Below are 27,172 nucleotides of genomic sequence, written 5' to 3'. Positions count from 1 at the left end.
AAGGCAGTCTCTGAGGTTAAGTTCCGACAATACATTTTTGGTGAGTTTTTGACGCTGTGTATTTTCATGTCAAAAATACAGGGTACTTCAGTTCCAGCAAAGTGAATGGTATTTATAGGAGTCTTACGCCTACTGTGTGTGACGCCAGTCACTAGTCAACAAAAAAAGGCACGGACAAGCCATGAGGCTGGATAGTCAAAAGATTAGAGGTCAAAAGCCAGGAGGGTACGCCATAGACAGAGGGGTGAGATAGAGGAGTAGTCAGGTCACAGTCTTGGGTCAAAATTCCAAGAAGGTGGTGGGTCTTGACAAAAGGGTAAGCAAACGGAAAGTCAAAGGCAAATCCAAGATTGAACAATAAAGATTAGAATACAAGACTAGAAACAGAGCACACACACACAACTCTGGAGCAAAGGTAAGTTTGGGAGTAATCTATGGCAGAGAGCTGGCTAAATAGCCATGTAATTACTCCGAACAGCAGACACATGGATGAAGCCCCAGCACACCCTAGTCCTGAATGAACGGTTAGATTGTCACCCAAGACACTCACAGCTCAGCACACCGTAGGAGATCCGATAGGATGGCTGAGCTGTCCATCACCATCCTGACATCTCAGCATGGTCCTGTCCTAGATTGGACAACAGAACTATCATTCATTGTGTCCAAACACACTGATACGTGAAATTGTGACAGTACCCCTTCTTCTAGAGGGCCACCAGACCCCTGGGTTTTCCAGGAAACCTACAAAGAAAGGCCCTAAACAAACTACAAAACCCTCACAAAATGACCCAGAACCCAAGATCTTTCATCAGATCCATATCCCGTACACTGATCAAGATATTGGACAACATTCTGGACCCTTTGAGCATCCACGATCTTCTGCATCTCATACTCCAAACCTCAATCAACAGGAACCAGAAGAGGCGCAGACGAGGAAGACAACATTGACAGGACAAACTCCTTTAACAAGGATTTGTGGCACACATTTGAGATGAGGCATCAACGGAAGTGTTCATCTAATAGCCACTGGATTAACCACCTCCAAAATCTCATACGGGCCAATAAATTTAGGACCCAACTTCACTGATGGTAGTTTCATCTTAATGTTTTTGGATGATAATGAAACCTTATCACCTACATTGAAGATGGGACCTGTCGTTTTATTATTGGCTTTCCGTTTTTGACAAAGCTGAGCCACCACAATATTCTTCTGAATCTCCTCCACACATCCCTAAGTTTCTGTATGGCAACCTCAACTCCAGGACATCCAAAATTCATCCTAGAAAATTATTAAAAATGGGGAGGAAAACCAGAATTGCAAAAAAAAGTTGAGGTTCCAGTAAACTTATTGACCCGTATGTTAAGGCCAAATTAAACAAGAGTCCACGGTCATTCTGGAATTAGCAATGGAGCCAATTCCACAGCCAGCCGGTTATGACAGACTGCGTGTGTGCAAACTTCACAAATATATACAAAATCTTTAATATCATTAAGCAAGGATGGCCACCAAAACAGTCTAGCAATAGCTTTCTGTGTAGCTGTAACCTCAGGATGACCACTTAAGACAGAATCATGAAACCTCTGAAACAAACGTAATTTTAAGTACACAAGCACAAATAATTTGGACCCTGGCGTAGTGGAAGGAGACAAGACTAAACTCTACAGATCTCCTCTTCCAACTCTAAGAATACCATAGAAACCACAATACCCTGAGGAAAAAGGGAGGATGGACGTTCTGGGGGAGAAACTGAATTAAGGCTGCTTGATAAGGCATTAGCCCTCACAATGTGATGGCCTGAATGTGAAAAAAATAAGGACCATCTGGCCTGTTTCGGGATTAACCGTTTAGCTGATTCAATATGATCCATCACTATAGTGACCAGATGAATAGCTTCCTCCAAAAAAATCTCCATTCTTCAAAAGCTAATTTTACAGTCAGCAGCCTGCTATTCCTAACATCATAATTTCTTTCAGCGGATGAAAATTACCAAGAAAAATGCACAGGGCCACAAATTGGTTAGAGTTCTAACCTTGAGATAATACAGCCCCCTAACCTGACTTCTGAAGCATCCACCTCTATAACTAATGGTTTCTGGAGATCTGGTTGTATTAAAACTGGAGAGGACATGAAACACTCTTTCAATTTATTAAAGGCCCCAATAGTATCCGGTGACCAAACTTTAAGACCAAGCCCCCTTACGTGTGAGATCAGTAAAAGGTTTAACGATCTTCGAAAAACTCCTAATAAACTTTCTGTAGAAATTAGGGAATCCTAGAAAACGTTGCAATTCTTTAAGGTCACATGGTTGAACCCAATCCACTATGGCCTGAACTCTCCCAGTATCCATCTTAAACCCTTTTCTTGAAGAGAAAAAGCACATTTCTCCAATTACGGAAAGAATTTTCCCTAAACTTTTGTAAAACAAAATGGACAAATGGAAAATATTATGTCACCAAGGTACAGGATAAGACAATAAACCATCCATTGCAATCAGAAAATACATCATTCACAAAGTTTTAAAAAACTGCTGATGCATTGGTTAACCCAAAAGGCATGACAAGATTTTCAAATAGACGCTTATATGCTAAAAACGCTGTTTTCCACTCACCACCCTTCTGGATTCATATCAAAATAAGAGCCCCCCTAAAATTTAGTTTAGCAAACCATTTGATTCCCATAAGCTGATTATATAGGTCGGGGATGAATGAAAGTGGGTAAATATTTCTAGCCGTAATTTCGGTTAACTCACGAATATCAAGGCAAGGATGGAGAACCCTATCTTTCAGTTTAACAAAGAAAAACCCAGCGGAAGAAGGACCGATATGAAACTTTCCTAAACCTTTGTTTACATATTCTTTCATGGCTGTCTTTACAGGATCTGATAAATTATACAAGTGAGGTAATTTGGTATTAGGGATAAGATTAACAGTGCAGTCATATGGGCAATGGGGGGGTAATATCTCTGCCTCTTTTTCTGAGAACACATCTCCAAAGTCTTTCAGGTACCCCAGTAGACCTCCAGACTTGCAGAGCAAATTTGTACAGAACTAACACATCTTTTAAACAGTTGGGGCTCCACTTAACAAGCAGGCAAATTATCCAAAACATAGCTCAAACTGGATTCAGAGTGGAGTGTTCCCACTTTAAATGAGAATTCCACATGAAAACTCATCAGATACTCATGAAGGGAACAGAGCCTTATAAAACAAACTTTTGTGATTGTAATTATTGAACTAAAATATGTAAAAAAAATATTTCACTGTGATGAGCATGAAATGTGTCATGGGAAAACAATAAGGAACCACACTGATCAATGATCCCAAGGTGTTCCACTTTTCTACACTACACTAAAGACTGACAAACGGAACATGAACATTTATTTCAAAAGCAAATAAAAGTCAGAAACTTAGAACAAAGAGGTAGTGACTTTATCTCCATGGTTTTATCTTAGAGCCAGAGTAAATCTGTGCATGTCACCAACCCAGACAGAAAGCATGGCATGTACTATATCAGCCCTGCCAGGTGCTGCACAGTCCAGGTGCTGTTACTTTTTGTTGGTTTTTTAGCAATGACTACAGTGGACACAGAAGCCTGACCCTTTGGGGATACTGAGAAAGTTCTCTGCCGGCTCTGCATTATACCAAATGCTATCACTGGCACCTGTGACACATTTAAGAGGTGACATTTAGGGCTGAGGTGGAGGGGGTCAAAGTGGCATTTGTCATCACCCTTGTTTTCTTTGCACATTCAGCTGCAGAGCTCTGAAATTAGATCATTTGCTTGTATAAACCCCCATGGCTCTCTGAAAATACTGTGGAATGTAAGCGCCTCAGTCTAGAGTTTTATAGGTTAATGAAAAGCAGTCAAAGTGATCTCACCAGCTTTAAATGAACCCAACTAACACCTACAGTCTTCAGCTTCATCACTTTCCACAGTTTTTTCACGCATAAAGGCAAATAGTAAACTCTGAAATATGGCCAATTTTTCACTTCATGTCGACTTCGTGAAACCTTTAACTAACATCCCAAAAGCCACAAATGTAAATTAATATCCTGTGTTATATAGCAATTCCCAAAAAAGCAGAACCTTCTAGGACCTCAAGAGGGTGGTTATGCTGAATCCTGCATTTTTATAGGTAAAACTGGTGGTGGTGGTGGTGGTGGTGGTTAAGCAAAGTGGAGAAGTTGATAGTTCACTCTAGGCAACTTCACATTGGGTTTTGTGGTGGATTGGAGTTTTTCACACAATTTACCAACCTGGGTATTTTTTTTTCTACAAAATAGACTCCACTGATTGTGATCCTCTAAAATGCAAATCTCTGTTCACACTGTGAAAAGGCCCCAATGCCTAGCTATAGGCCCATTACTGCAACAGAGCCCAAGACTGTGTCCTTCTGATCTGCATGTAGGCAGGTACTCCTCAGTGTACATTTTTTTTTACTGAATAGGAAAGTGCAGAGTTTTTTCTAATTCTGAGGCATCCTGAAAAAAAAGTGCACTGCACAAATTTTTGAAACACTGATGCCAATGTACTATTTTATATAACTTTACAGTGGTACACATCATTGCCATCTGTTGTAGGTATACATTGGGAACACCGGAATTTTAGAAATATTTGCATTGTTTGGTTTTAAGGAATTTATTTTTGAATCCAATAACGATCATGCCAAAGAACAGGGTTCCTTTAAACAACAGTTCTTCACACACTGCAGTTCTGGGCCAGATTCATTATTGCATTAGCCCCTGTCTTTGGTCTAGCTTTTTAGCCTGTTTTTAATTTGTGTCTTATTCTCATTTGCCTTTTATTAAAGTCAATTTTATATGTGTTAGCCTGTTTTTTATATTCACCATTGAATGCGGAGTTTAGGATTGCCAGGTATTATCATTTGCAACTATTCAAAAAGTTGCAAATGTAACAAATGTTTTCCAGTCCGCGGCCTAAGTTAATGTACCGGTATATTATTTTGATGTTATTTGTACTTTTTAAGCCGTGTTTATTTTTACGCACAATAAACTGACCTGCAGTGCATTTTTTAAAGCTGCTAAATGTCAATTTCTCTTGGGGCACCGCTGAGATTTATATGTAGATTTTCCCCATAGACTTGATTTAGATGTGGAAAATACATATTGAATGCATTTCTGCTGCAGAAATGCACTAAAAACACATGCAATCCTCAAATAACTGAATCAATAAAGTTCAGTCAAAGCCAAATACCAGTATCAAAACAAAGCAGCTTAATTTGAAATGTCAAAAACCAAAAAGAGACAAAAAATGCAGCATCAAAAATAAAATAAAAACACATGCAAAACACACTAAAGTTTTGACAAAGTAAATAGTATCGAAAACAAAGAAGATTAATTTAAACCCTGACAAATCAAGAAGAGCATTGAAAAAGCAATAAAACACATGTAAAAATAAAGCTAAAGCTAAGATGTGATGAAAAAAACGCACACAACTTCATTTAACCAATAGATGCAGAAAATCAGCAACATCAAAAACTTACCAAAAGCTCATATGGGCACACAGCCTAAAATAGATTTTACCAATTACAAAAGTAATAAATATCAGCATCAAAATTCACATGTAAAACATGCAGCTTTTACAATTGATTTTGGTGTGTTTTTCAATTTTGGTTCAATTAAATATTTATTACTCTGTGTATGAACACTGCAAACTACTAATACTCCTACATATAGGTCTAGTTGGCAATACTGACGATTCCAATTACCACATCAACCCACATGAGACATCACGTCAAGATCGGCTACCAAAAGAAGTGCTGTGGATGCCTTCATGTAAGAGGCGAGCCTCCAGCTCCCGTCCAGTGACAAAGACCACTGCCGTGACCAATGGAATGGAGCCTGCAATTCAATACGCACCAACTCCATCCAAGGTGTAGTGGCTAGGAATAGTACTACAAGTGCTCTCCTGCTCACTTGCAGTATCAATAATGCCCCCTACCCAATATATATATATATAGTATAGAGTTTTGCCACTTGCAGAGCATTGCAGTATGCTCAATCTGGGGTATCCCGAGTTATATTCCTGCATGATCTATTACTGAAGGCCTTTTTTTCCTATAAATGCAGGTTATAAGTGCAGGAAAGATATATATCTTGGTACCGTGTTAACCAGTGGATAGAAAAATATTTAGAATTGAGAGTTCTCAGTGGTTGATACCTTTTAATGCCTAACTGAAAAGATGGTAACAAATTGCAAGCTTTCGAGACTACTTTTGAGGTTATAAGTGCATCACTTTTAATTACTTTAATAACTTTTTTTGCTTCTTCTTGCAAGTCATATTCTAGAAAATGCTATACAGTATAAATCCATACTTAAGTTTATATTAAATGGTTCCTAATTCACACCAGGGTACAACATCTTACAAAAATTACATTGACTGGATTTTTCAAAAAACATTAAAGCTGCCTGTCGCTCATAAATAACTTTTAGGATGGGGGTTCTAAGTAAAAAACACATGTGTTGTCTCATTATTGTAAACCGCTGAAAAATAAAGGCTTGCTGGTGAAAATTATTAAAGTTGTGAAGCACTTTGATCTGCTCCCCAATGAGTGAGCATTTCTTGTTTTATGCTGCTTACCAACTAATGAAGGGATAAGGCTAGCTTTTATCCTTGCCACTTCTCTTCCAGCAGAACCTGTGCACTAATCAGCTGTCCCTGCTAATCAGTCATCTGGTCAATGACCTTTTAACATAAACCTTAAACTCTGGTGAATACTACTGAGGCTGAGGGAACAGACTGGGGCCCATTTCATAGGTCGCCAAGTGTCATCTGGATTTGGAGACCAAAAGGTTAAACAGCAAAGTTATATCCTGCCTGGGTGATAAATCTGTAGTAAGAAGGCGCAAGCTCCGACACCTCGAGAGGCACTTTATTACCAAAGAATTGTTTGTTTTTAATCTGATTCTGGTTCCCACATTAACGTGTATTGAAAAAAAAAAATTGTGTCTTTTATTTTCTATGAAAATGTTGTTACTGGATGTAAAAAAAAAACCCTGAGCCATGCTCCTAAATCTAAATTGTGGTTCTAAACACTTGTAGATACAATAGCTATTCAATACTGGACAGTAACAAGTAAATGTGCCTCTGAGGCCATGAGTGTCTACAAAAGATGAATTCTTTAAAGGGAATACCAGTGATAACAAACCATCAGCTATCCATTCCTAGAGAAATAGAGGTCTGACCGCTGAGAACCCCACAGATTGCCAAAACCAGGTGATCCTATGTAGCAATCTCGCTGCATTCAATCTCTATGAAAGAGCCAATACCAATCAATCACCCATTTAGGCAAGACGATCCAGGCCGTTAAATGACTACTGCAAAAAGCAATAGTGTAGAGTAGCCACACCATACGCATACCCTCTGGGTCACCAAGTAGAATCAGCTGTGGAGGATATCCACTATTAAAACATAACTTTTAATAATATGAATTTAAAATATTGCACACCCAAAAATAGACACAAACAAAAAAAAAGGGCTCAAGTGAACCAGTGCTCAAGAATAAAATTTGGATTGGTCTCACCAATGATGACAGACATATGATGGTATACTTCCAACTGTAGGAATAGGGTCCAGGGTTGTAGAGTAGATGTAGGGCTCAGAATACACTATCTACCCTGTGTACCCCTGTGTAACTCCTGTCCTCACAAGGACAGGCCCCAAATGGACCTTACTATGGACAACCGCCACACCAAAGTGTAGATGGAAACAAAGTTCCTTCTTTTCCCAAAGTTCCTTTTCCTCCCTATGCGTTTCAACTCCGGTCACGGTGAATCATCAGGGGAGTTCAATAGAGGTACGTGCCAATAGGCACAAATAGTCCAGATAGAAGTCCGTACATGTCATGGGTCCCGCAGGGGCTAGGTGCTCCAGAATAGAAATGACTGTCTGTGTCCGCAGTCTTAGATAAGTACTAGAGGAAGCCGCGCCCTCAGTCGCACCTCCGTTACTAGCTCCGCCTACTTCTGCATGCAGCCTGCGTACCTATCTTTAACATTAGGTACGCAGGTCGTGTGGCTGTATGCGGATGTTTCCGCATGCGTCGTTTTGACGATGCGGCGACCAGTGTAGGACGCAGCTGGTTGCAATTTCTTTTTTTCTCCGCATGTTAAAGATAGGTACGCAGGCCGCATGCAGAAGTAGGTGGAGCTAGCGGTGGAGGTGCGGCCCGAGGTCGGGGCTTCACTGAGGAAGTCTGCAGCCCTCCGCAGCGCCTCAAAACGCTAGTGTGAAACCGGCCTTATATGTTGTCTCTCCAGAAATATTTATTTTTACAGATACATTGCAATTCTTTAATAGGAAATTGTAAATGGTCTTCTAAATGATTAATAATTGCTACGGTAAAAACACATTTTGCATTAAGATGACAAGTAAGAACATTTTTTTTTAGCTTTTTGGATGAAACGATTTTTTATGTGCTCATGTGAACCCGGCCTACTTTTAAGAAATTACTATACAATAGACTCCAAAATGGAATGTGGGTTTTAGCTGACAAGATGCAATAAATTGGACTCTGTGACTAATGGATTGATCTGTAAGTAGTAATGTATGTGATATAGTCATGGCATTTGCAGAGGTATGGAATGAATTCCATTTTACTAGTAACCCTTTATAAGATGAAGATGCCTGATCCTTTTGAGATTAACTGGAAAACTGCACAGACAGCAACAATGTCAAAATGTTACAAACATTTTACATGACTTATACATTGCCCTTTTACATGAAACTATGCAGTACTTACGATAATGTGGATCAAGGTAACCATTTCGGGGGTCCATTGCAAATACGGTGCCCCGGTAAGGAACAGAGGGTTCCGGCAGGTGTGTAATAGATCCATGAATCTCTTTCTTTATTAAAGAGGTCCTCTCCTCACTCGATGTAGAAGGCTCCTCACTGATTTTACCAAGGCTTTGTCCTCCTTGTGGCTGCATTGCAATGGCGTTCCTACGTTCCCTATGAAATGTCTGTCCAGGGCTTTCATCCTCTGTAAAGCAAAGTATAAATCATTAAACTGTGTAAAAATTATCACAACTAAACATAGGTAAAACATTCCCATCAAGTCCTTATGATGGCAAAAACACAGTAACGTAAAATGCTCTGTGCAACCTACACCATCATAAAGAATCACAGAAAATGAACACAAATTATGACTTTGACCGTGCAAAGGGTCTAGGTATCCTACCAAACAGCAGTGCCATCACGTAATACTGTATATTGCCATCCATCCATATTAGCCAAATTGCTCATCTTTGAAACTGCACTAAAGTAAAAAACAACCTAATCAAAAGGCTAAAAAAACATATACACTCTAAAATGCTTCATTAAAACAAACAGCGACTGATGGGCACTGATCTAGCTTTAACTGCCAGATGAACCAGTCTCGCTCTGTAAAACTTCACACTTGTGTCATTACAAACTGCCAATACATGTCCAAGCATTTTTTTTTTTTTTTGCAGTAGTGTGATAATCGAAAGTGGCCAACTAATGCTAGAAAACGGAAAACTCTTTTGTATAGAAGAGAAAGTGTTACAGTCAACAACAGATTATACCAAGCACTTCCCATTAAAAGACGAACATAACAAATGCTGTTACTATTAGGTGTTTTCTCAAACTGGGGTATACATTGGGCATATGTAAAGGTAATGGCGATACACCACATGAATACAACATCTGGCATGGCTCATATGTAATCTCCATACTTGGATGAAAGAAAAAATGACTCAGCATCAGTGTAGTGATAAAATGATCTGTGTAGATGAGCGGGGTATGAACAAGTTGCATCAAACCTACTGTTCAAAGATGTCTTACAGCTCCACTCCAGCATTTTTTTTTACTTGAGCGCTGGAGTGGTGTCACTAAGTTCACTGACCCTAGTATTATACTGTGTCCAACTATTTACGGCGCTACTCCGGTCCTGTGCCACCATCTTGTGACCACAACTTCTGAACGGAAGTCATAGCGTTCACAAGCTTTCAATGTAAGTCTATGAGAGCCTCATTCTGGCCTTGTTCTGGCTCTCATAGACTTTCAATGAATAGTAGCAAACACTGGAGCAATCTGGAAGGTCACATCCAGCAGAAGACTAACCGATGCAGCACTGATAACGGATGAAGATGGCAGCTGGTAACTATAATACTAGAAGTAGTGAACTTAGTCTAGTGATACTAATCCAGTGGTAAAGTAAAACAAACACTGAAGTGCCGCTTTAAAGGGAGTTGTATCATCAATCAGGTTTTTAATGAAGCCATCCTGGAGTTTAACTGATCATTCTGGGTCCAACTTGCCCATGTGAATTGTTTACATGTGCGGTCAACTTTGAGTTGGACATTAGTGATGAGCGAACATGCTCCGATATAATTATATCCAAACATGCTCGGTATTATCTTGGGCCTGCTCATTTATTATCTCCGCGTCCCTGGGGCTGCATGATTTGCAACTGTTAGACAGCCTCAACACATGGAGGGATTGCTGGTTTGTTAGGGAGTCCCAACATGTGTTGACGCTAACTGCTCCAATCATGCAGCTGCAGGGACCCAAACATAATATATGAGCATGCCCAAGATACTCTGAAAACACCCGAGCATGTTTGGATAAGACGTCATCGGAGCACGTTCGCTCATCACTACTGGATATACATCTCCCCTGCAGTGGTAAAAATGGAGTCTTACATGCTAACCATTAAAATGAAAGTCCAAGTACTACATGGCCAGAATGGGTACCACAAAGTTGGAGCTTTTGGTAGTCAAATGACTCTAAACTCACCATAGGCTGTTAGTGGTTGTGGGAATGTCTCTGCTTGCTGTGATATTGTCCAATTATTGCTCATAGAGCCAGACTGTGCAAAGTTTTGGGGGAAATGGTAACACCCAGTTGCCAACTTACTTACAACATTTTGGGGATTGAATGATAGAAGAACAGCACGAAACAAAATTATAAGAAAAGATGCTACAGAATTCCTATTTCACAGGGAATACAAATACTTTCAAAAAGTACTTGACAGAAGTGGTGACAGGTCCTCTTTAAAAAATCGGTAACATAATCCACTACCCAATAAATATGATGCAGATGTTGCATTATCAGAAAATCATACAATGGGTCTCTGCATTTTCATGGCTGAAATTCAGAAGTGAGTGGATCCTGGGCCAGCAGCAGCTGGTATTGGTTCATGTTAGGCTATCCTTGCTGGAAATATACATGGCAAAATAAAAGAAACCTCCATCAGACAAGCAGCAAACTACTACTATATCGTTCCCCAGAAACGCTGTCAAAATACAATAGACTACTAACTTTTCCTTTATCACAAAACAAAATAAACTGCAGGATACATACCAGTCTAGAGCAACATCTGAAATATTGAGTATGGAGAGCACATAGACAGCATCTGAAAGGATAAATCTGTACTTTGGTGCTCAGCGTTATGTAAATAGTTTATACCTCTGGCAGAAAAAGAACAGAGAATTCCCAGGAGATGTCACTGCAAACAGTAAGTATTAACAGCTGTGACATCAGAATGCGAGGGAAAGGATAAATCACAGGGAACTTTTACACGTAGGTACTGACTTATTTCTCATTTCAGTTCTATAAAGGAGACTAGATGTATACATATCAGATACAAGAGCAGTGAGTAAAGACAGACAATCTTCAGAAAGTCTCAGCGCTGACTCTGGCAGTAAACCTTTTCCCACTTATAGTTTAATGACCAGACCTCAGCATTGCAGCTAAGAAAAAGAACTTTGGGGCCAATTCATCAAACAGTTTGCGCAAAAAAAAAAAATGTGTCAACATTTTTGTGCAACTCGCAGCTTTGAAACCGTGCAACGTTTGTAGTTTTACCCTGACTCTGACAACATTTTAAAAAGTTACTGCAGCTTAGTGGCTGGTGGCATGGCTGAATGCAGACCAACAAATTTGTCATAATACATGCCATACAAGTGGCATTAGTAAAGTCAGAAATATATTCCAGTAATTTCTGTGACTCGTACATGGCAGCTGAAAAATGTGCCAAATTCATTAAAGCACCACACAGCCGTTTTTTCTTTATTTCAGCACAAGAGTTGTGCCACTAATTTAAGTTCCCTGAACCTAGTATCGTACTTAAGAGCCACCATCTTCTGTTATTGGTGCCGCTTTTGTCGGTCTTCTCCAGTCATCTCCAGGTTGTTTCAATCTTGTGTTTGCTTGGCGAGCCGCAAGTCCCTACTTGATGTAAGTCTATGAGATCCAGAACCTGACTAGAACGAGGCTCTTATAGGCTTAGGGTTCGCTCACACTAACGTATATAAAAAGTCAGTCCCTTTCTCATCCAGGAGAGTGGAATTATTTTTGTGGGCTTATTTGTTTCTCACTTGTCATCTGTGTGCAATCTATTTCTTGACTCGGTAGTTATTCATCATTTACAAGACCATATACAGTTTCCCTTCTTACAAAATTCTAATATATCCGTACAAGTCGGATGCCATACCGATTGTGCATATGACATCAGATTACGGAGCAAAATCATATCACGCTGCAATTTGTTTTCTCATGCCAATAACGACTGAGAGAAAAGGCACAGATCAGCACTGCCTCATTGAATAACATTAGTTTGAGCTTTCTTTTCTCACATTGCACTCATCCAATTTATACGCTAGTGTGAGCGAACCCTCACAATGAGCGCTTGTAACTGTTACCTGTTACTTCCGGTCAGTCAGAAGTTGTGGTCACAAGATGGTGACTGTCCCAGCACCAGGATGAGCAGAAGACAGCGGCTGGTAAGTATACTACTGGGGCAGGGAACTTAAAATTAGTGCCACCACTCCAGTGCTGAAATTGACAAAAATACCAGACTGGTGATTTAAGAGTAGCGATGAGCGAATATACTCGTTACTCGAGATTTCCTGAGCATGCTCGGGTGTCCTCCGAGTATTTTTTAGTGCTCGGAGATTTAGATTTCCTCACCTCAGCTGTATGATTTACATCTCTTAGCAGGCTTGATTACATGTGGGGATTCCCTAGCAACCAGGCAACCACCACATGTACTTATGCTGGCTAACAGATGTAAATCATTCAGCTGCGGCGATGAAAATTAAAACTCTGAGCACAAAAAAATACTCGGAGGTCACCCGAGCGTGCTCGGGAAATCTCGAGTAACAAGTATATTCGCTCATCACTATTTAAGAGTCATATTCTCCATGGGTCGAAACTCGCTAACAGTTTTAATTAAGCTCCATGAATTCTATATAATGTCATACACACATGTAATGAAAAACTACAAATAAAATCGCGGTCATAGACTGCAACTTTTTGATTACTCCGTGCCCAAACTTCCTGTTCTGTGCAGTGACACTGTAGTGTTACAAAAGGACTGTAATGTGCAGCATGCGGCAGATTTATTAATGGACATGAGATATTTTCTGGGTTTTCTTACTTCTTCTAGCTACAAATGAATGAAGACTAAATAAGTTGTTCTTGGTGCAACTCTGAAGTCCTGCTGGTGTCTGTAGTATAGGCACAGAAGCTTCATAAACATGATTCCATATTTCTATCTGCCTCAATAGATTTTGTGTTCAAACTACACTCTAAAGGCCGCCATACACATTAGTTAGGTGTCAAGCAAACAATTATGCGGCCGACAGGTTTCTTTCTTGACTGCACCATACAGAGGAACTCTTGGCCAGGCGGCACTCCTGTGTCCTTTATGAGAAAGCTGCCACCATACTCCTCTGGCAGTGCCTTCTTTCCATCAAGGAAGAAAGACCAGCTTGAAATTCATCATGCCGGATTCTCCCTAACATTTCAGTTATATACATACATACAATCGATTTAAGCCAATCCTGTCGATATTGGCAGATTTATCCTACCTTAAGAGGAGCTTGAATACTTACTGTTATTTAAGCTAGTTACCCTATGAGATGGTTCATGTATGACATTGCTGTTCTGGGCAGGAAGTGTTATTATAGGGACACTGGAGTAGAAAAGCTCTAGGTCTTGTGTGAAAATGCTTTCCACATTTCCTAACATATAGTGGAGACGTTTTTATTTGATGATTGTGGTGGTTCTGCTTTTTATATCCTACAGCCTTAACCTCTTTCAAGGCTGTTTTTGTTAAAAACCATGATTCAATAAACTGTGATTAATTCATGTTGAGCGCATTGATTGAAAGATGTAATTAAGTCCTGTTCTGTTTTATCATAACATCACAAATAACATCCCTTAATTGTGGCTGAAATCATGGAAATGAAATCCAGGTTTCTTCTGAAATTAACAGCTATACTTGGACTCATTTTAACAATTATCTTGATGTATTTGGCTGCGCTAAACTTCTCTTAAATAAGACTTACAATGCTAACACATGTTTTCAAATAGTGAAATCATTTTATTATCCCCCCAAAATGGCCAGGATTAACTTGGTAATGTTTAAGGAGTTGTGTATATGATGAAAAATTAGATTACGTGAGCAACGGTTCACGGTTAATGAGGATGAAATATAGACAGATTTTTGGAGACTGAACCTTTTTGATGGCAGTTTAATCTTTGCATAACAATACTTTAAAAAGTTTATAGTCGTTTTTATGAAATGTGATATCCCATGCATACTCCCAAAACTTCCCTTTTATTTGCTATCATTGATTTGCCAAATGATATCAAACATTAGTCTTGGATCAGGCTAACCCTACAATTTGACTATGAATGTGGAGAATTGTAGGATCCCACATTGACATAATGCAGATAAGAACCTGCTTCAAATCTGCAAGGAAAAAAGTCTCAGATTTGTAGTAACAGTAAAACATTGAGTTTTTTAATTGTAAACTGCACTAAGTCCGCAACTGGCGAACCCTTTGTGATACCAGCTATACTGTAACTTAGCACTATTGCACCGTCAATAAAATGTATACATAAAGTGTCATTCTTTTAAATTTTATGTAAAATTGTTATGTGACCTGCATCATAAGTGATTTGATAAACCTCAGTGTACAGGCAAAGGACCAGAAGATAAATGTTTCCTGATGATGGGCACTACTCTGTTCTCTGGCACCTGTATCAGTTGTTGTCAAGATGGAACTCCATGTGGTTCACTCATTAATAGTAAAACTGTCTTTATTGTCCAACGCAACCAATCTGAGTTCAGCTTTTGTTTTTGAAACAGTTATGAAAAAAGGAAAGTGAAGGATCGATTGGCTGTAATGGGCAACAGTTTTACTGCTACATAGTATTGAAGAATGGGGCCCAATAAGGCTCAGTAACTAGGAGGAAGCCTCAAGCTAAGAGCTAATTGCTTTCAATAGAATAAAATATTTGGCAAAACCTTTTATCCAGAAATGGTCTCAAAACTACAAACCAAAACAGCTAAATAAAAATCTTGAGTGAATCTGTTAGACCAGGTTCACATGACCGTACTTTCGGTCTGAGTGTTGTCCATAAAAAAACAAACAACACACAGGCACCACTCAGACCAATGTTTTACAGTGGGTACGGAAAGTATTCAGACCCCATTAAATGTTTCACTCTTTGTGCAGCCATTTGGTAAATTGAAAAAAGTTCATTTCTTTTCTCATTAATGTACACTCTGCACCCCATTTTGACTGAAAAAAAAATGTTGAAATGTTTGCAACTTTATTAAACAGAAAAACAGAAATATCACATGGTCATAAGTATTCAGACCCTTTGCTCAGACACTCATATTTAAGTCACATGCTGTCCATTTCCCTGTGATCCTCTTTGAGATGGTTCTACTCATTCATTGGAGCGCAGCTGTGTTAAGTTAAACTGATAGGACATGATTTGTAAAGGCACACACCGGTCTATATAATACTTCACAGCTCACAGTGCAAGTCAGACCAAATGAGAATCATGAGGTCAAAGGAACTGGCGAATGAGCTCAGAGACAGAATTGTGGCAAGGCACACATTTGGCCAAGGTTATAAAAGAATTTCTGCAGTGCTCAAGGTTCCTAAGTTAACAGTGGCCTCCATAATTCTTAAATGGAAGAAGTTTGGGACCGCCAGAAGTCTTCCTAGACCTGGCCGTCCAGCCAAACTGAGCAATCGTGGGAGAAGAACCTTGGTGAGAGAGGTAAAGAAGAACCCCAAGATCACTGTGGCTGAGCTCCAAAGATGCAGTACGGAGATGGGAGAAAGTTCCACAAAGTCAACTACCACTGCAGCCCTCCACCAGTCGGGCCTTTATGGAAGAGTGTCCCGACGGAAGCCTCTCCTCAGTGCAAGACATATGAAAGCCCAAATAGAGTTTGCTAAAAAAAAACATGAAGCACTCCCAAACTATGAGAAATAAGATTCTCTGGTCTGAGGAGATGAAGATAGACCTTTTTGGTGATAATTCTAAGCGGTATGTGTGGAGAAAACCAGGCACTGCTCATCACCAGCCCAGTATAATCCCAACAGTTTAACATGGTGGTGGCAGCATCATGGTATGGGGTGTTTTTTCAGCTGCAGGGACAGGACGACTCGTTGCAATTGAAAGAAACATGAATGTGGCCAAGTACCAAGATATCCTGGATCAAAACCTCTACCCGAGTGGTCTGGACCTGAGACTTGGCCGAAGGTTCACCTTCCAACAAGACAAGGTCCCTAAGCACACAGCTAAATTAACAAAGGAGGGGCTTCAGAAGAACTCTGTGACCATTCTTAACTGACCCAGATAGAGCCCTGACCTAAACTCAATAAAAAAATCTCTGGAGAGACCTAAAAATGGCTGTACACCAACATTCACCATCCAACCTGACGGAACTGGAGGGGATCTTCAAGGAAGAATGGCAGAGAATCCCCAAATCCTAGTGTGAAAAACTTGTTGCATCATTCCCAAGAAGACTCATGGCTGTACTAGCTCTAAAGAGCGCTTCTACTCAATACTGAGCAAAGGGTCTGAATACTTATGACCATGTGATATTTCGGTTTTTCTTTTTTTAAAAATTAACAAAAATTTCTACATTTCTGTTTTTTTCAGTCAAGATGGGCTGCGGAGTGTACATTAATGAGAGAAAAATGAACTTTTTTGAATTTACCAAATGGCTGCAATAAAAAAAAGAGTGAAAAATTTAAAGGGGTCTGAATACATTCGGTATCCACTGTACAATGGGGCAGTGCAGATATGCAATATTTTTCACTGACGGAATCTGCTCGCAGTATGTAGCACAATGGCTTGCAAAAGTATTCACTCTCCTTGGCTTTTAAAATATTTTATTACCTTATAACTTATGTTTAAATATTTTTGTAATCTGATTTGTGTGCAATGCATCAGAACTAAATAGTCTAAGTTTGTGAAATTAAGTGAGAAAAATACAGGCATAAATTAAATTTATGAGATCAAGTAACTACAAATTTGCATGTACCTATGTATTTACCCCCTTTGTGATGAAGCTGCTAAAAATTTCTGGCACAAGCAATTACCTTCAAAAGTCTCATGCTAAGTGAAAGGAGGTCCACCTGTGTGCAATCTAAGTGTCACATGGTCTGTCAGTATATATTCATCTTATATGAAAGGACACAAAGGCTGCAAGATTATTAAACAAGAGTCACCACTAATCAAACAACACCATGCAGAGTAAAGAGTTTTCCAAACAAAAGTCAAGGACAAAGTTGTTGATACGTACCAGTCAGGGTTGGGTTATAACAAATATCCCAATCTAATCATCCCCCGAAGCACCAACAAATCCATTATCATCAAATGGAAAGAACATGGTGCCACAACAATCCTGCCAAAAGTGGGATGCCCACCAAAACTCTCTGCCCATGCAAGGAGGGCATTAATCAAAGAGGCAGCACAGAGACCAAAGGTAATCCTAACGGAGCTACAGAGTTTCCAAGCAGAGGATGGAGTATCTGTCCATACAACCACAATAAGCTGTACACTCCATAGAGGTAGCCTTTTATGGAAGAGTAGGCAGAACAAAGTCTTTACTTAAACAAAACTTTGTAAGGCTAGTTTGAGGTTTGCCAAAAGACATGTGGGATACTCCCCAAATGTATAGTAGAAGTTGTTGTGGTCAGATGAGACAAAAATTGAAGTTTTTTGGCCACCAAGGTAAACACTATATCTGGCACCAAACCAACTGAGATCATCACCTCAAGAACACAACATGCCCACAGTGAAACATAGTGGTGGCAGCATCATGCTGTGGGGATGTTTTATGTCAGCGGGGACAGCGAAAATGGTCCGAGTCGAGGGGAAGATGGATGGTGCGAAATACAGAGATATGCTTGAAAAAAACCTGTTTCAGTCTGTCAGTGATTTGAGACTGGGACAGAGGTTCACCCAAAGCATACTGCTAAAGCAACACTTGTGTAAATGTTTTGGATTGGCCTAGTTAAAGCCCAGACCTTAATACAATTGAGAATCTGTGGTCAGACTGGGAGATTGCTGTTCATCAGAGGAAGCCATCTAACTTGAAGGAGCAGGAGCAGTTTTACCTTGAGGAATTGGCAAAAATCCCAGTGCCAAAATGTGAAAAGCTCAGAGAGACTAATCCAAAGCGACTTTCAGCTGTAATTGCTGCAAAAGGAGGCTCTACAACATACTGACTTTTATGGGAAGTGAATAGTTATGCACACTGAAATTTTCAGTTATTTTGTTTTATTTGTTGTTTGCTTCACACAAAAAAAATTTTTACAGTTGTAGGCATGTTCTTTACATGAACTGATGCAAAGCCTAAATAAAAACTGAGGTGGCAAAACAGGAAAAAATGTCAAGAGGGGTGAATACTTTTGCAAACCACTATACTTTCCTCCGTAAAATTGGATGAGGCTAACAAATTGAAGTCTATAGGTGTGCAAAATAAATTGGATGCCATATGGAGAACATTATAGAATCTGATTTTTATGGATAAATTGCAATTCTGTAAACTATAAATGGTCTTGTAAATTATTAATAGCTGCTGTAAAAAAAAAACAGATTGCATAATTGTATGTGGATTGCACACTGATGTCAAGTGAGAAAAACATAGTCTTGGTTTTCTGAATTAATTAGAGGTTGAGCTTAGCATTAGAATTTGCCATCACTTCCTAATTGGTAGGGGTTCAACTGGCCTCCATCAATCCTAAAGGCCCCTTCACATTAAGCGACGCTGCAGCGATACCGACAACGATCCGGATCGCTGCAGCGTCGCTGTTTGGTCGCTGGAGAGCTGTCACACAGACCGCTCTCCAGCGACCAACAATGCCGGTAACCAGGGTAAGCATCGGGTTACTAAGCGCAGGGCCGCGCTTAGTAACCCGATGTTTACCCTGGATACCATCCTAAAAGTAAAAAAAAACAAACACTAGATACTTACCTACAGCTGTCTGTCCTCCAGCGCTGCGCTCTGCTTCTCTGCTCTCCTCCTGTACTGTCTGTGAGCCGGAAAGCAGAGCGGTGACGTCACCGCTCTGCTTTCCGGCTCACAGCCAGTGCAGGAGGAGTGCAGAGCACAGCGCTGGAGGACAGACAGCGGTAGGTAAGTATCTAGTGTTTGTTTTTTTTTACTTTTAGCATGGTAACCAGGGTAAACATCGGGTTACTAAGCGCGGCCCTGCGCTTAGTTACCCGATGTTTACCCTGGTTACCAGTGAAGACATCGCTGGATCGGTGTCACACACGCCGATCCAGCGATGTCTCCAGGGAGTCCAGCGACGAAATAAAGTTCTGGACTTTGTTCAGCGACCAACGATCTCCCAGCAGGGGCCTGATCGTTGGTCGCTGTCACACAGAACGATTTCATTAACGATATCGTTGCTACGTCACAAATAGCAACGATATCGTTAACAATATCGTTATGTGTGAAGGTACCTTTAGCGCTATATGGCTCCTTGTAGCCACTCTGCAAGACAATACAACCCTGAAAAGGGCTATGTAGCTGTTTGCAGAACTACAGGTCCATGTGAGCTCAATTGTGACATCAGTCCCTTCTTTCAGGGACCAACAACTTTAGGCAACACGGTGAAATCAATCTATTATATTTCAAGTCTTTGGCATGTTCCAAAATGGCCAATTTTGTGCGCATATAATCCATTGTTTTCAATTACTTTGCAAATTGTCCGTTTCCATGCAAATCTGATTAACCCCCTTCTTCCGGGGCATTTTTTTTATCTTTGATCATTCAATTTTTACTCCTATTCTTCCAAGATCCAGAACTTTTTCTTCAACTTAGCTGTTTGAAGGCTTGTTTTTTTGGACGATGAGATGTAGTTTTGAATGTTACCATTTATTTTACCATTTAAAACACTCAAAAGTGGGAACAAAAATGGTGCAAAGAATGCAATTTCCAAATTGTTGTTTGGGTTATGATTTTACTATACTCAGTGTGTAATAAAAATGACCTGGAAATATTTTTTCCAAGTCTGTATGATTATGGTGATTTCAAACTTACAGAGGATTTTTTTAAGCGGTTAAAAAATTCATAATAAAATATATATATGTTTTTTTGTTTCCATATTGCAAGACATTTTTTTAACATTTTATTTTTTCACTGAGGTAGATGTGTAAAGGTTTTGAATTGGGAGCTGACAGTTTAATAATAATTTGGAGTATATACAATGCTTGATTTTTATCACTCTTTACAACGTTTACAAGACTTTCACAAATGCAATGAAACCAATTATGCTAATTTTTTTATTTCTTTAATTTTTATGGGAGGGAGTGAGGTGCTTCAAACTGGTATACTTTTTTATTTATTTAAATTTTGTATAAAGATATATATATATATATATATATATATATATATATATATTACTTTATTTCTTTAGTCCCCTTTGGGAACTTGAACCTGCCATCCTTTGATTGCTTGTACTGTATACTGCAATATCACAATATTGTATTATGCAGTGTAAATCATGGTCTACTGGTATCCCAATGGCATCCCATGATCGTGTCATAAGGGGGCCAGTAGGAGTACATGCAACTGTTCAATTAAAAAGCTCAGAGACAAAACAACAGCGATTGGAGCTAGCTGAGTTCACTGCAGTTATAGGTACATTGCAGCTCTGTAACAGCCAGAATGAGCTTCATGCATGCAGACTCCACAGGATATAAGAGACTTTATTGGTATGGCAAAGAAGCAGATAACCTAAAGATAAAGATATGTAATATTTATAACATATCATGAAAAGCCTGCTTTTAAAACCACTGAGATATTAACAGTATGGATCGTCTGGGGCAAATGTGCAATCCATAACGTGCACCATTTTTCTGGCACATAACTTGCCAGGCAAGATTGTTCATCACTTTAGAAAATACATATATGGTAGATAAAAAAGTGAATATATTAATTTATTCTAAGCTTTAGCAAAATATAATATTTAACATAATTACTGCAATCTGCAAAATCTTCACCAATTAATCTCAGGTACTTCATGAGCCTTCATTAAACTCCACAAACTTTAAAAAAAAAAGACACAAAATAATTCCAACAATTTCCAAAACCAACTGGAAAAAAAGAAGACAAAGGAATGTCTTTTAGTGTCTAGTCATATAATATCCAGATGATGCAGTCTTGATAATCACCTAGTAATGTTGAGGAGGATTTGCTTAGCTTCCCTGTTCTTGCAGACTTTTTCAAGCGGACATGGAATTCCATCAGGCAAACATTATGTTAAGAGTTTACCTCGTGCCCCACATCACACAGTTGCCTTTGAAAGAGGCAGATAGAAACTTGACAGTGCACGCACTCCAGAATACAAATAGCTGAGGGATTTGCAAGCCTTTTTTTCTCTCTGTGGTAGCAGTGAGAAGAAACTTCCCCAGCAATAATTCTGCAGGCTGTAAGTATAGCAGGCACTTCAGCTGGCCAAAGACGAAAGCTGCCTAATCTTGTTCTTGCTGAACTGAATTGTTCAATAAGATTTTTAAGAGGATGTGTAGACAGGCTGCGCCAAGCCAAATTATTGACAGAAACATACTGTCCGCCATGGCAACAAGTGGGAGTCTATTGCAAAAATGTAAGCACACAGCCCACTTCTCCAGCAGTAAGTGCCAAAAGATTTCGACAGCCAAACACAAGACAACTGTTACTGCTTGTCCACGTTTTTCAGCAGACAGCTTTAGAGGCAAAGGCAACATCCGATCAGCTAAAATGTTCTTCCCAGATGAATGCCTCACAGTTTAAGAAAGACATTCCTTTTTTTTTCCTTCAGCATATTTCCTACTTTCCTACTCACATTTGCACACACGTGCTTTTTGGAATGAATACATTGTGAAACTCTCAGAAGCACAGCATATGATGTATTATGTTTTCTCACTTTTCTTAAACAAAATTTAAGAAACAAATTATTACTTTTCTTAATTTAATTTACCTGAATTTTTGAATTTTTCAAGTCTTTTGCAAACTTTTAAAACATAAAAACAAATAAAACAAGTATAATAAACTACACATAAAGTTAAGTCTAAAGTTACTAATAATAATCTTCATACATAAAACTTCACTGATCCTTGGCACACCCCTAAATTTCCTTAAAGCAGCTTCAAAGCAATACCAATGAGCTAACATGACAGTTATAGTAAAGGTGTAATAAATACATAATAATATGATTATTAATGTATATAACATAGGCATTCTACTGGTTAGCATCAATACCTGTGGATCCTAATTTTTTTTACAACAGTTGGAAACTTGTAAAGCCTAGAGAATACTCACAATCACAGGGAAAATCAGCGTGGCTCTCTGTACGGGTTAATTCTTTCAAATACATGTCCTACTTGTGCAGTGCTTTCTCAGGCTCTACCCCTCTTTCTCCCTCTGCCCCATTAGATGAATTAAGAGTTTGGTACCATGCTAAATTTAACAAGCTCATTAGTATTCTTGGGGAGTTCCCGCTAGTGAACTCTCCCTCTTCAACAATTCTTCCTTATTTTTTGGGGTCAGTCGGCTATCGTTAAATCAAACTAGTGCCCTTCAGTTTTAATGGCTTAGCTAGAGCAAGGTTTATTATTTTGGCTTATGTTAAATCAATAATGGCTTTGTGTCCTTTTTATTGCATTATTCTGTAAGAGGTCAACAGCAACATTTTGATGAAGGGTCAACAGCAACTTCAACTACAAGGCGAACTTGACAATTGTTGCTATGAAGCAACATTTTGACAATACCTTAGCTCACGTTGCATGCATACCCTGCCGGTAGAGGGTCTGTATAGGAATGCATATTATCATACAGAGGTAGGGGAATCTATTCTTTTCCAAATTTGCGACTGCACAGAGACTGCTCATTCACCTCTCCCCAGCCAGAGAGCTGCTCAGCTCAATTCACCCCACACAAAGGCTGAAGACCAGACCTCAATGGACCGAGTGAAACATGTTCAAAACTAGGCTCTCTATTGTGACTGAATTTCTTAACATCTTTTCAAAAAGCGGAGAATGCCTTGAGGCTAAAGGAAGAAACAGGCTAATGGTGAATTGGGAATACTGAGCAAATTTCAGAGCCCTTTCCTCCTAGCTTTTGAGGTTGAAAGCAAGCTCTTTCCTTTCAAGTTTCAAAGTCCTTTTTCCTCCCGCAGTGTCACAGAAGGATTTGAAAAGAAGGTAATTGTGCTCACACTCTCCCTGATCAGAGCTTACGTCCTATTTCTGGTATTTCGAAATACTTCTTGCAATAATGGTGCATGTAGCTCAATCCCTTAGCCGTCCTGTACTCTGCAATTGCTCATTAAATGAACAATTGCTGGTATAAAATGCCTTTTATGTTCAGGGTCTGGATATAAGATAAGCATTCCAGTACTCTAAATTTGGTTTACTAAGGAAACTTGTCTCCATCATTAAATCACAGCCACTGAAGTCAGTGTATGAGTCTATCCCAGAAAACTAGCAGCTTGCCAATGCAACCACCGCATGTATGACACTGCAAATGGGAGCAGAAATATCTACCTCTAACCACTGTGCGCTTAGGAGCTTGGAAATATCGTTATAGATGGATATCGACCTAATTATTCTGTCTCAAAGTTTTATACAACTGAAAGAAAAAGTTTTTGTCTACTAGACATGTTATAGCAATATATTTTTCAAATCAAGAATCAATGTGTACAGCAACAAGTGCTGTTCATTATTTTTACCATGTCCAGGGAATGCAGAGACGATGCATTAAGCAATGATCTTTTACCACCCCTCTCATCCTGATTGACAGCAGGAGCTTATCCACTCCTACAGACTGAAGGACATGTCAACAAGTGCTTTCATACTAAAACTTTTCTCTATAGCAGTTCCTGGTACATCAGCACCAGAAGGTATACAACTTACTAATGTGCTTTATTACAGGTTTCCAGTTTGCATATCCCCTCCTGCCTCGGGTTAGGCAGCTCCACTCTCAGCCATGTGCCCAACAGACAAGAGCATTTCCTGTGTGGACAGGTGACTAGTACTGTGTGTCAAGGGGGCTGGGTGACGGTCTCATGTCAATAGCTATGTCAGCTTATCTTTGTCTATGCACTGGCCATTACAGTTGGTTTATTAATTAATCTAGTTAATTACAAGAGCACTCAACCAGCCTACTTCACACAGTGCATTGATGATTGCCGGACACAAGAAGCTCTCATTCTAGTTAAGCGCAGGACCAAAAGGGATATACAGTTAGGGCCAGAAATATTTGGACAGTGACACAATTTTCGCGAGTTGGGCTCTGCATGCCACCACATTGGATTTGAAATGAAACCTCTACAACAGAATTCAAGTGCAGATTGTAACGTTTAATTTGAAGGGTTGAACAAAAATATCTGATAGAAAATGTAGGAATTGTACACATTTCTTTACAAACACTCCACATTTTAGGAGGTCAAAAGTAATTGGACAAATAAACATAACCCAAACAAAATATTTTTATTTTCAATATTTTGTTGCAAATCCTTTGGAGGCAATCACTGCCTTAAGTCTGGAACCCATGGACATCACCAAACGCTGGGTTTCCTCCTTCTTAATGCTTTGCCAGGCCTTTACAGCCGCAGCCTTCAGGTCTTGCTTGTTTGTGGGTCTTTCCGTCTTAAGTCTGGATTTGAGCAAGTGAAATGCATGCTCAATTGGGTTTAGATCTGGAGATTGACTTGGCCATTGCAGAATTTTCCACTTTTTGGCACTCATGAACTCCTGGGTAGCTTTGGATGTATGCTTGGGGTCATTGTCCATCTGTACTATGAAGCACCGTCCAATCAACTTTGCAGCATTTGGCTGAATCTGGGCTGAAAGTACAGTTAGGTCCATATATATTTGGACAGAGACAACATTCTTCTAATTTTGGTTATAGACATTACCACAATGAATTTTAAACAAAACAATTCAGATGCAGTTGAAGATCAGACTTTCAGCTTTCATTTGAGGGTATCCACATTAAAATTGGATGAAGGGTTTAGGAGTTTCAGCTCCTTAACATGTGCCACCCTGCTTTTAAAGGGACCAAAAGTAATTGGACAATTGACTCCAAGGCTATTTCATGGACAGGTGTGGGCAATCCCTTCGCTATGTCATTCTCAATTAAGCAGATAAAAGGCCTGGAGTTGATTTGAGGTGTGGTGCTTGCATTTGGAATGTTTTGCTGTGAAGTAAACATGCGGTCAAAGGAGCTCTCCATGCAGGTGAAACAAGGCATCCTTATGCTGCGAAAACAGAAAAAACCCTTCCAAGAAATTGCTACAATATTAGGAGTGGAAAAATCTACAGTTTGATACATCCTGAGAAAGAAAGAAAGCACTGGTGAACTCATCAATGCAAAAAGACCTGGGCGCCCATGGAAGACAACAGTGGTGGATGATCGCAGAATTATCTCCATGGTGAAGAGAAACCCCTTCACAACAGCCAACCAAGTGAACAACACTCTCCAGGAGGTAGGCTTATTAATATCCAAATCTACCAAAAAGAGAAGACTGCATGAAAGTAAATACAGAGGGTTCACTGCATGGTGCAAGCCACTCATAAGCATCAAGAATAAAAAGGCTAGACTGGACTTTGCTAAAAAAAAGGCAGCACAGTTCTGGAAGAACATTCTTTGGACAGATGAAGCCAAGATCAACCTCTACCAAAATGATGGATAGAGAAAAGTATGGCAAAGGCGTGGTACAGCTCATGATCCAAAGCATACCACATCATCTGTAAAACACGGCGGAGGCAGTGTGATGGCTTGGGCATGCATGACTGCCAGTGGCACTGGGTCACTAGTGTTTATTGATGATGTGACACAGGACAGAAGCAGCCAAATGAATTCTGAGGTATTCAGAGCCATGCTGTGTGCTCAGATTCAGCCAAATGCAGCCTAAATGATTGGTCGTCATTTCATACTACAAATGGACAATGACCCAAAACATAAAGCCAAAGCAACCCAGGAGTTTATTAAAGCAAAGAAGTGGAATATTCTTGAATGGCCAAGTCAGTCACCTGATCTCAACCCAATGGAGCATGCATTTCACTTGTTAAAGACTAAACTTCAGACAGAAAGGCCCACAAACAAACAGCAACTGAAAACCACCGCAGTGAAGGCCTAGCAGAGCATCAAAAAGGAGGAAACACAGCGTCTGATGATGTCCATGAGTTCAAAACTTCAGGCAGTCATTGCCAACAAAGGGTTTTCAACCAAGTACTAAAAATGAACATTTTATTTAAAATTATTGAATCTGTCCAATTACTTTTGGTCCTTTTAAAAACAGGGTGGCACATGTTAAGGAGCTGAAACTCCTATACCCTTCATCCAATTTTAATGTGGATACCCTCAAATGAAAGCTGAAAGTCTGAACTTCAACTACACCAGAATTGTTTTGTTTAAAATTCATTGTGGTAATGTCTATAACCAAAATTAGAAAAATGTTGTCTCTGTCCAAATATATATGGACCTAACTGTATATCCCGGTACACTTCAGAATTCATCCGGCTACTCTTGTCTGCTCTTATGTCATCAATAAACACAAGTGACCCAGTGCCATTGAAAGCCATGCATGCCCATGCCATCACGTTGCCTCCACCATGTTTTACAGAGGATGTGGTGTGCCTTGGATCATGTGCCGTTCCCTTTCTTCTCCAAATTTTTTTCTTCCCATCATTCTGGTACAGGTTGATCTTTGTCTCATCTGTCCATAGAATACTTTTCCAGAACTGAGCTGGCTTCTTGAGGTGTTTTTCTGCAAATTTAACTCTGGCCTGTCTATTTTTGGTATTGATGAATGGTTTGCATCTAGATGTGAACCCTTTGTATTTACTGTCATGGAGTCTTCTCTTTA

The 27,172-nt window shown here is 39.6% G+C and overlaps 1 protein-coding gene across 4 annotated transcripts in view; it reads right to left on the bottom strand.

Moving 5' to 3' along the window:
- GLI3 (GLI family zinc finger 3) overlaps positions 1-27,172 on the bottom strand; it is a 315,931-nt gene that overhangs the window by 188,826 nt on the left and 99,933 nt on the right. For all 4 annotated transcript variants that reach the window (XM_069730204.1, XM_069730205.1, XM_069730206.1 and 1 more), the window contains exon 3: positions 8,764-9,006. In XM_069730204.1, the coding sequence (XP_069586305.1) occupies positions 8,764-9,006 (243 nt within the window). The remainder of the gene's footprint in view (positions 1-8,763; positions 9,007-27,172) is intronic.

This window comes from Ranitomeya imitator, chromosome 6 (genome assembly GCF_032444005.1).
Source record: "Ranitomeya imitator isolate aRanImi1 chromosome 6, aRanImi1.pri, whole genome shotgun sequence".
Classification (NCBI taxonomy): Eukaryota; Metazoa; Chordata; class Amphibia; order Anura; family Dendrobatidae; genus Ranitomeya; species Ranitomeya imitator.
The sequence above is the reverse complement of the archived record's forward strand: the minus strand, read 5'-3'. Positions and strand labels throughout refer to the sequence as shown.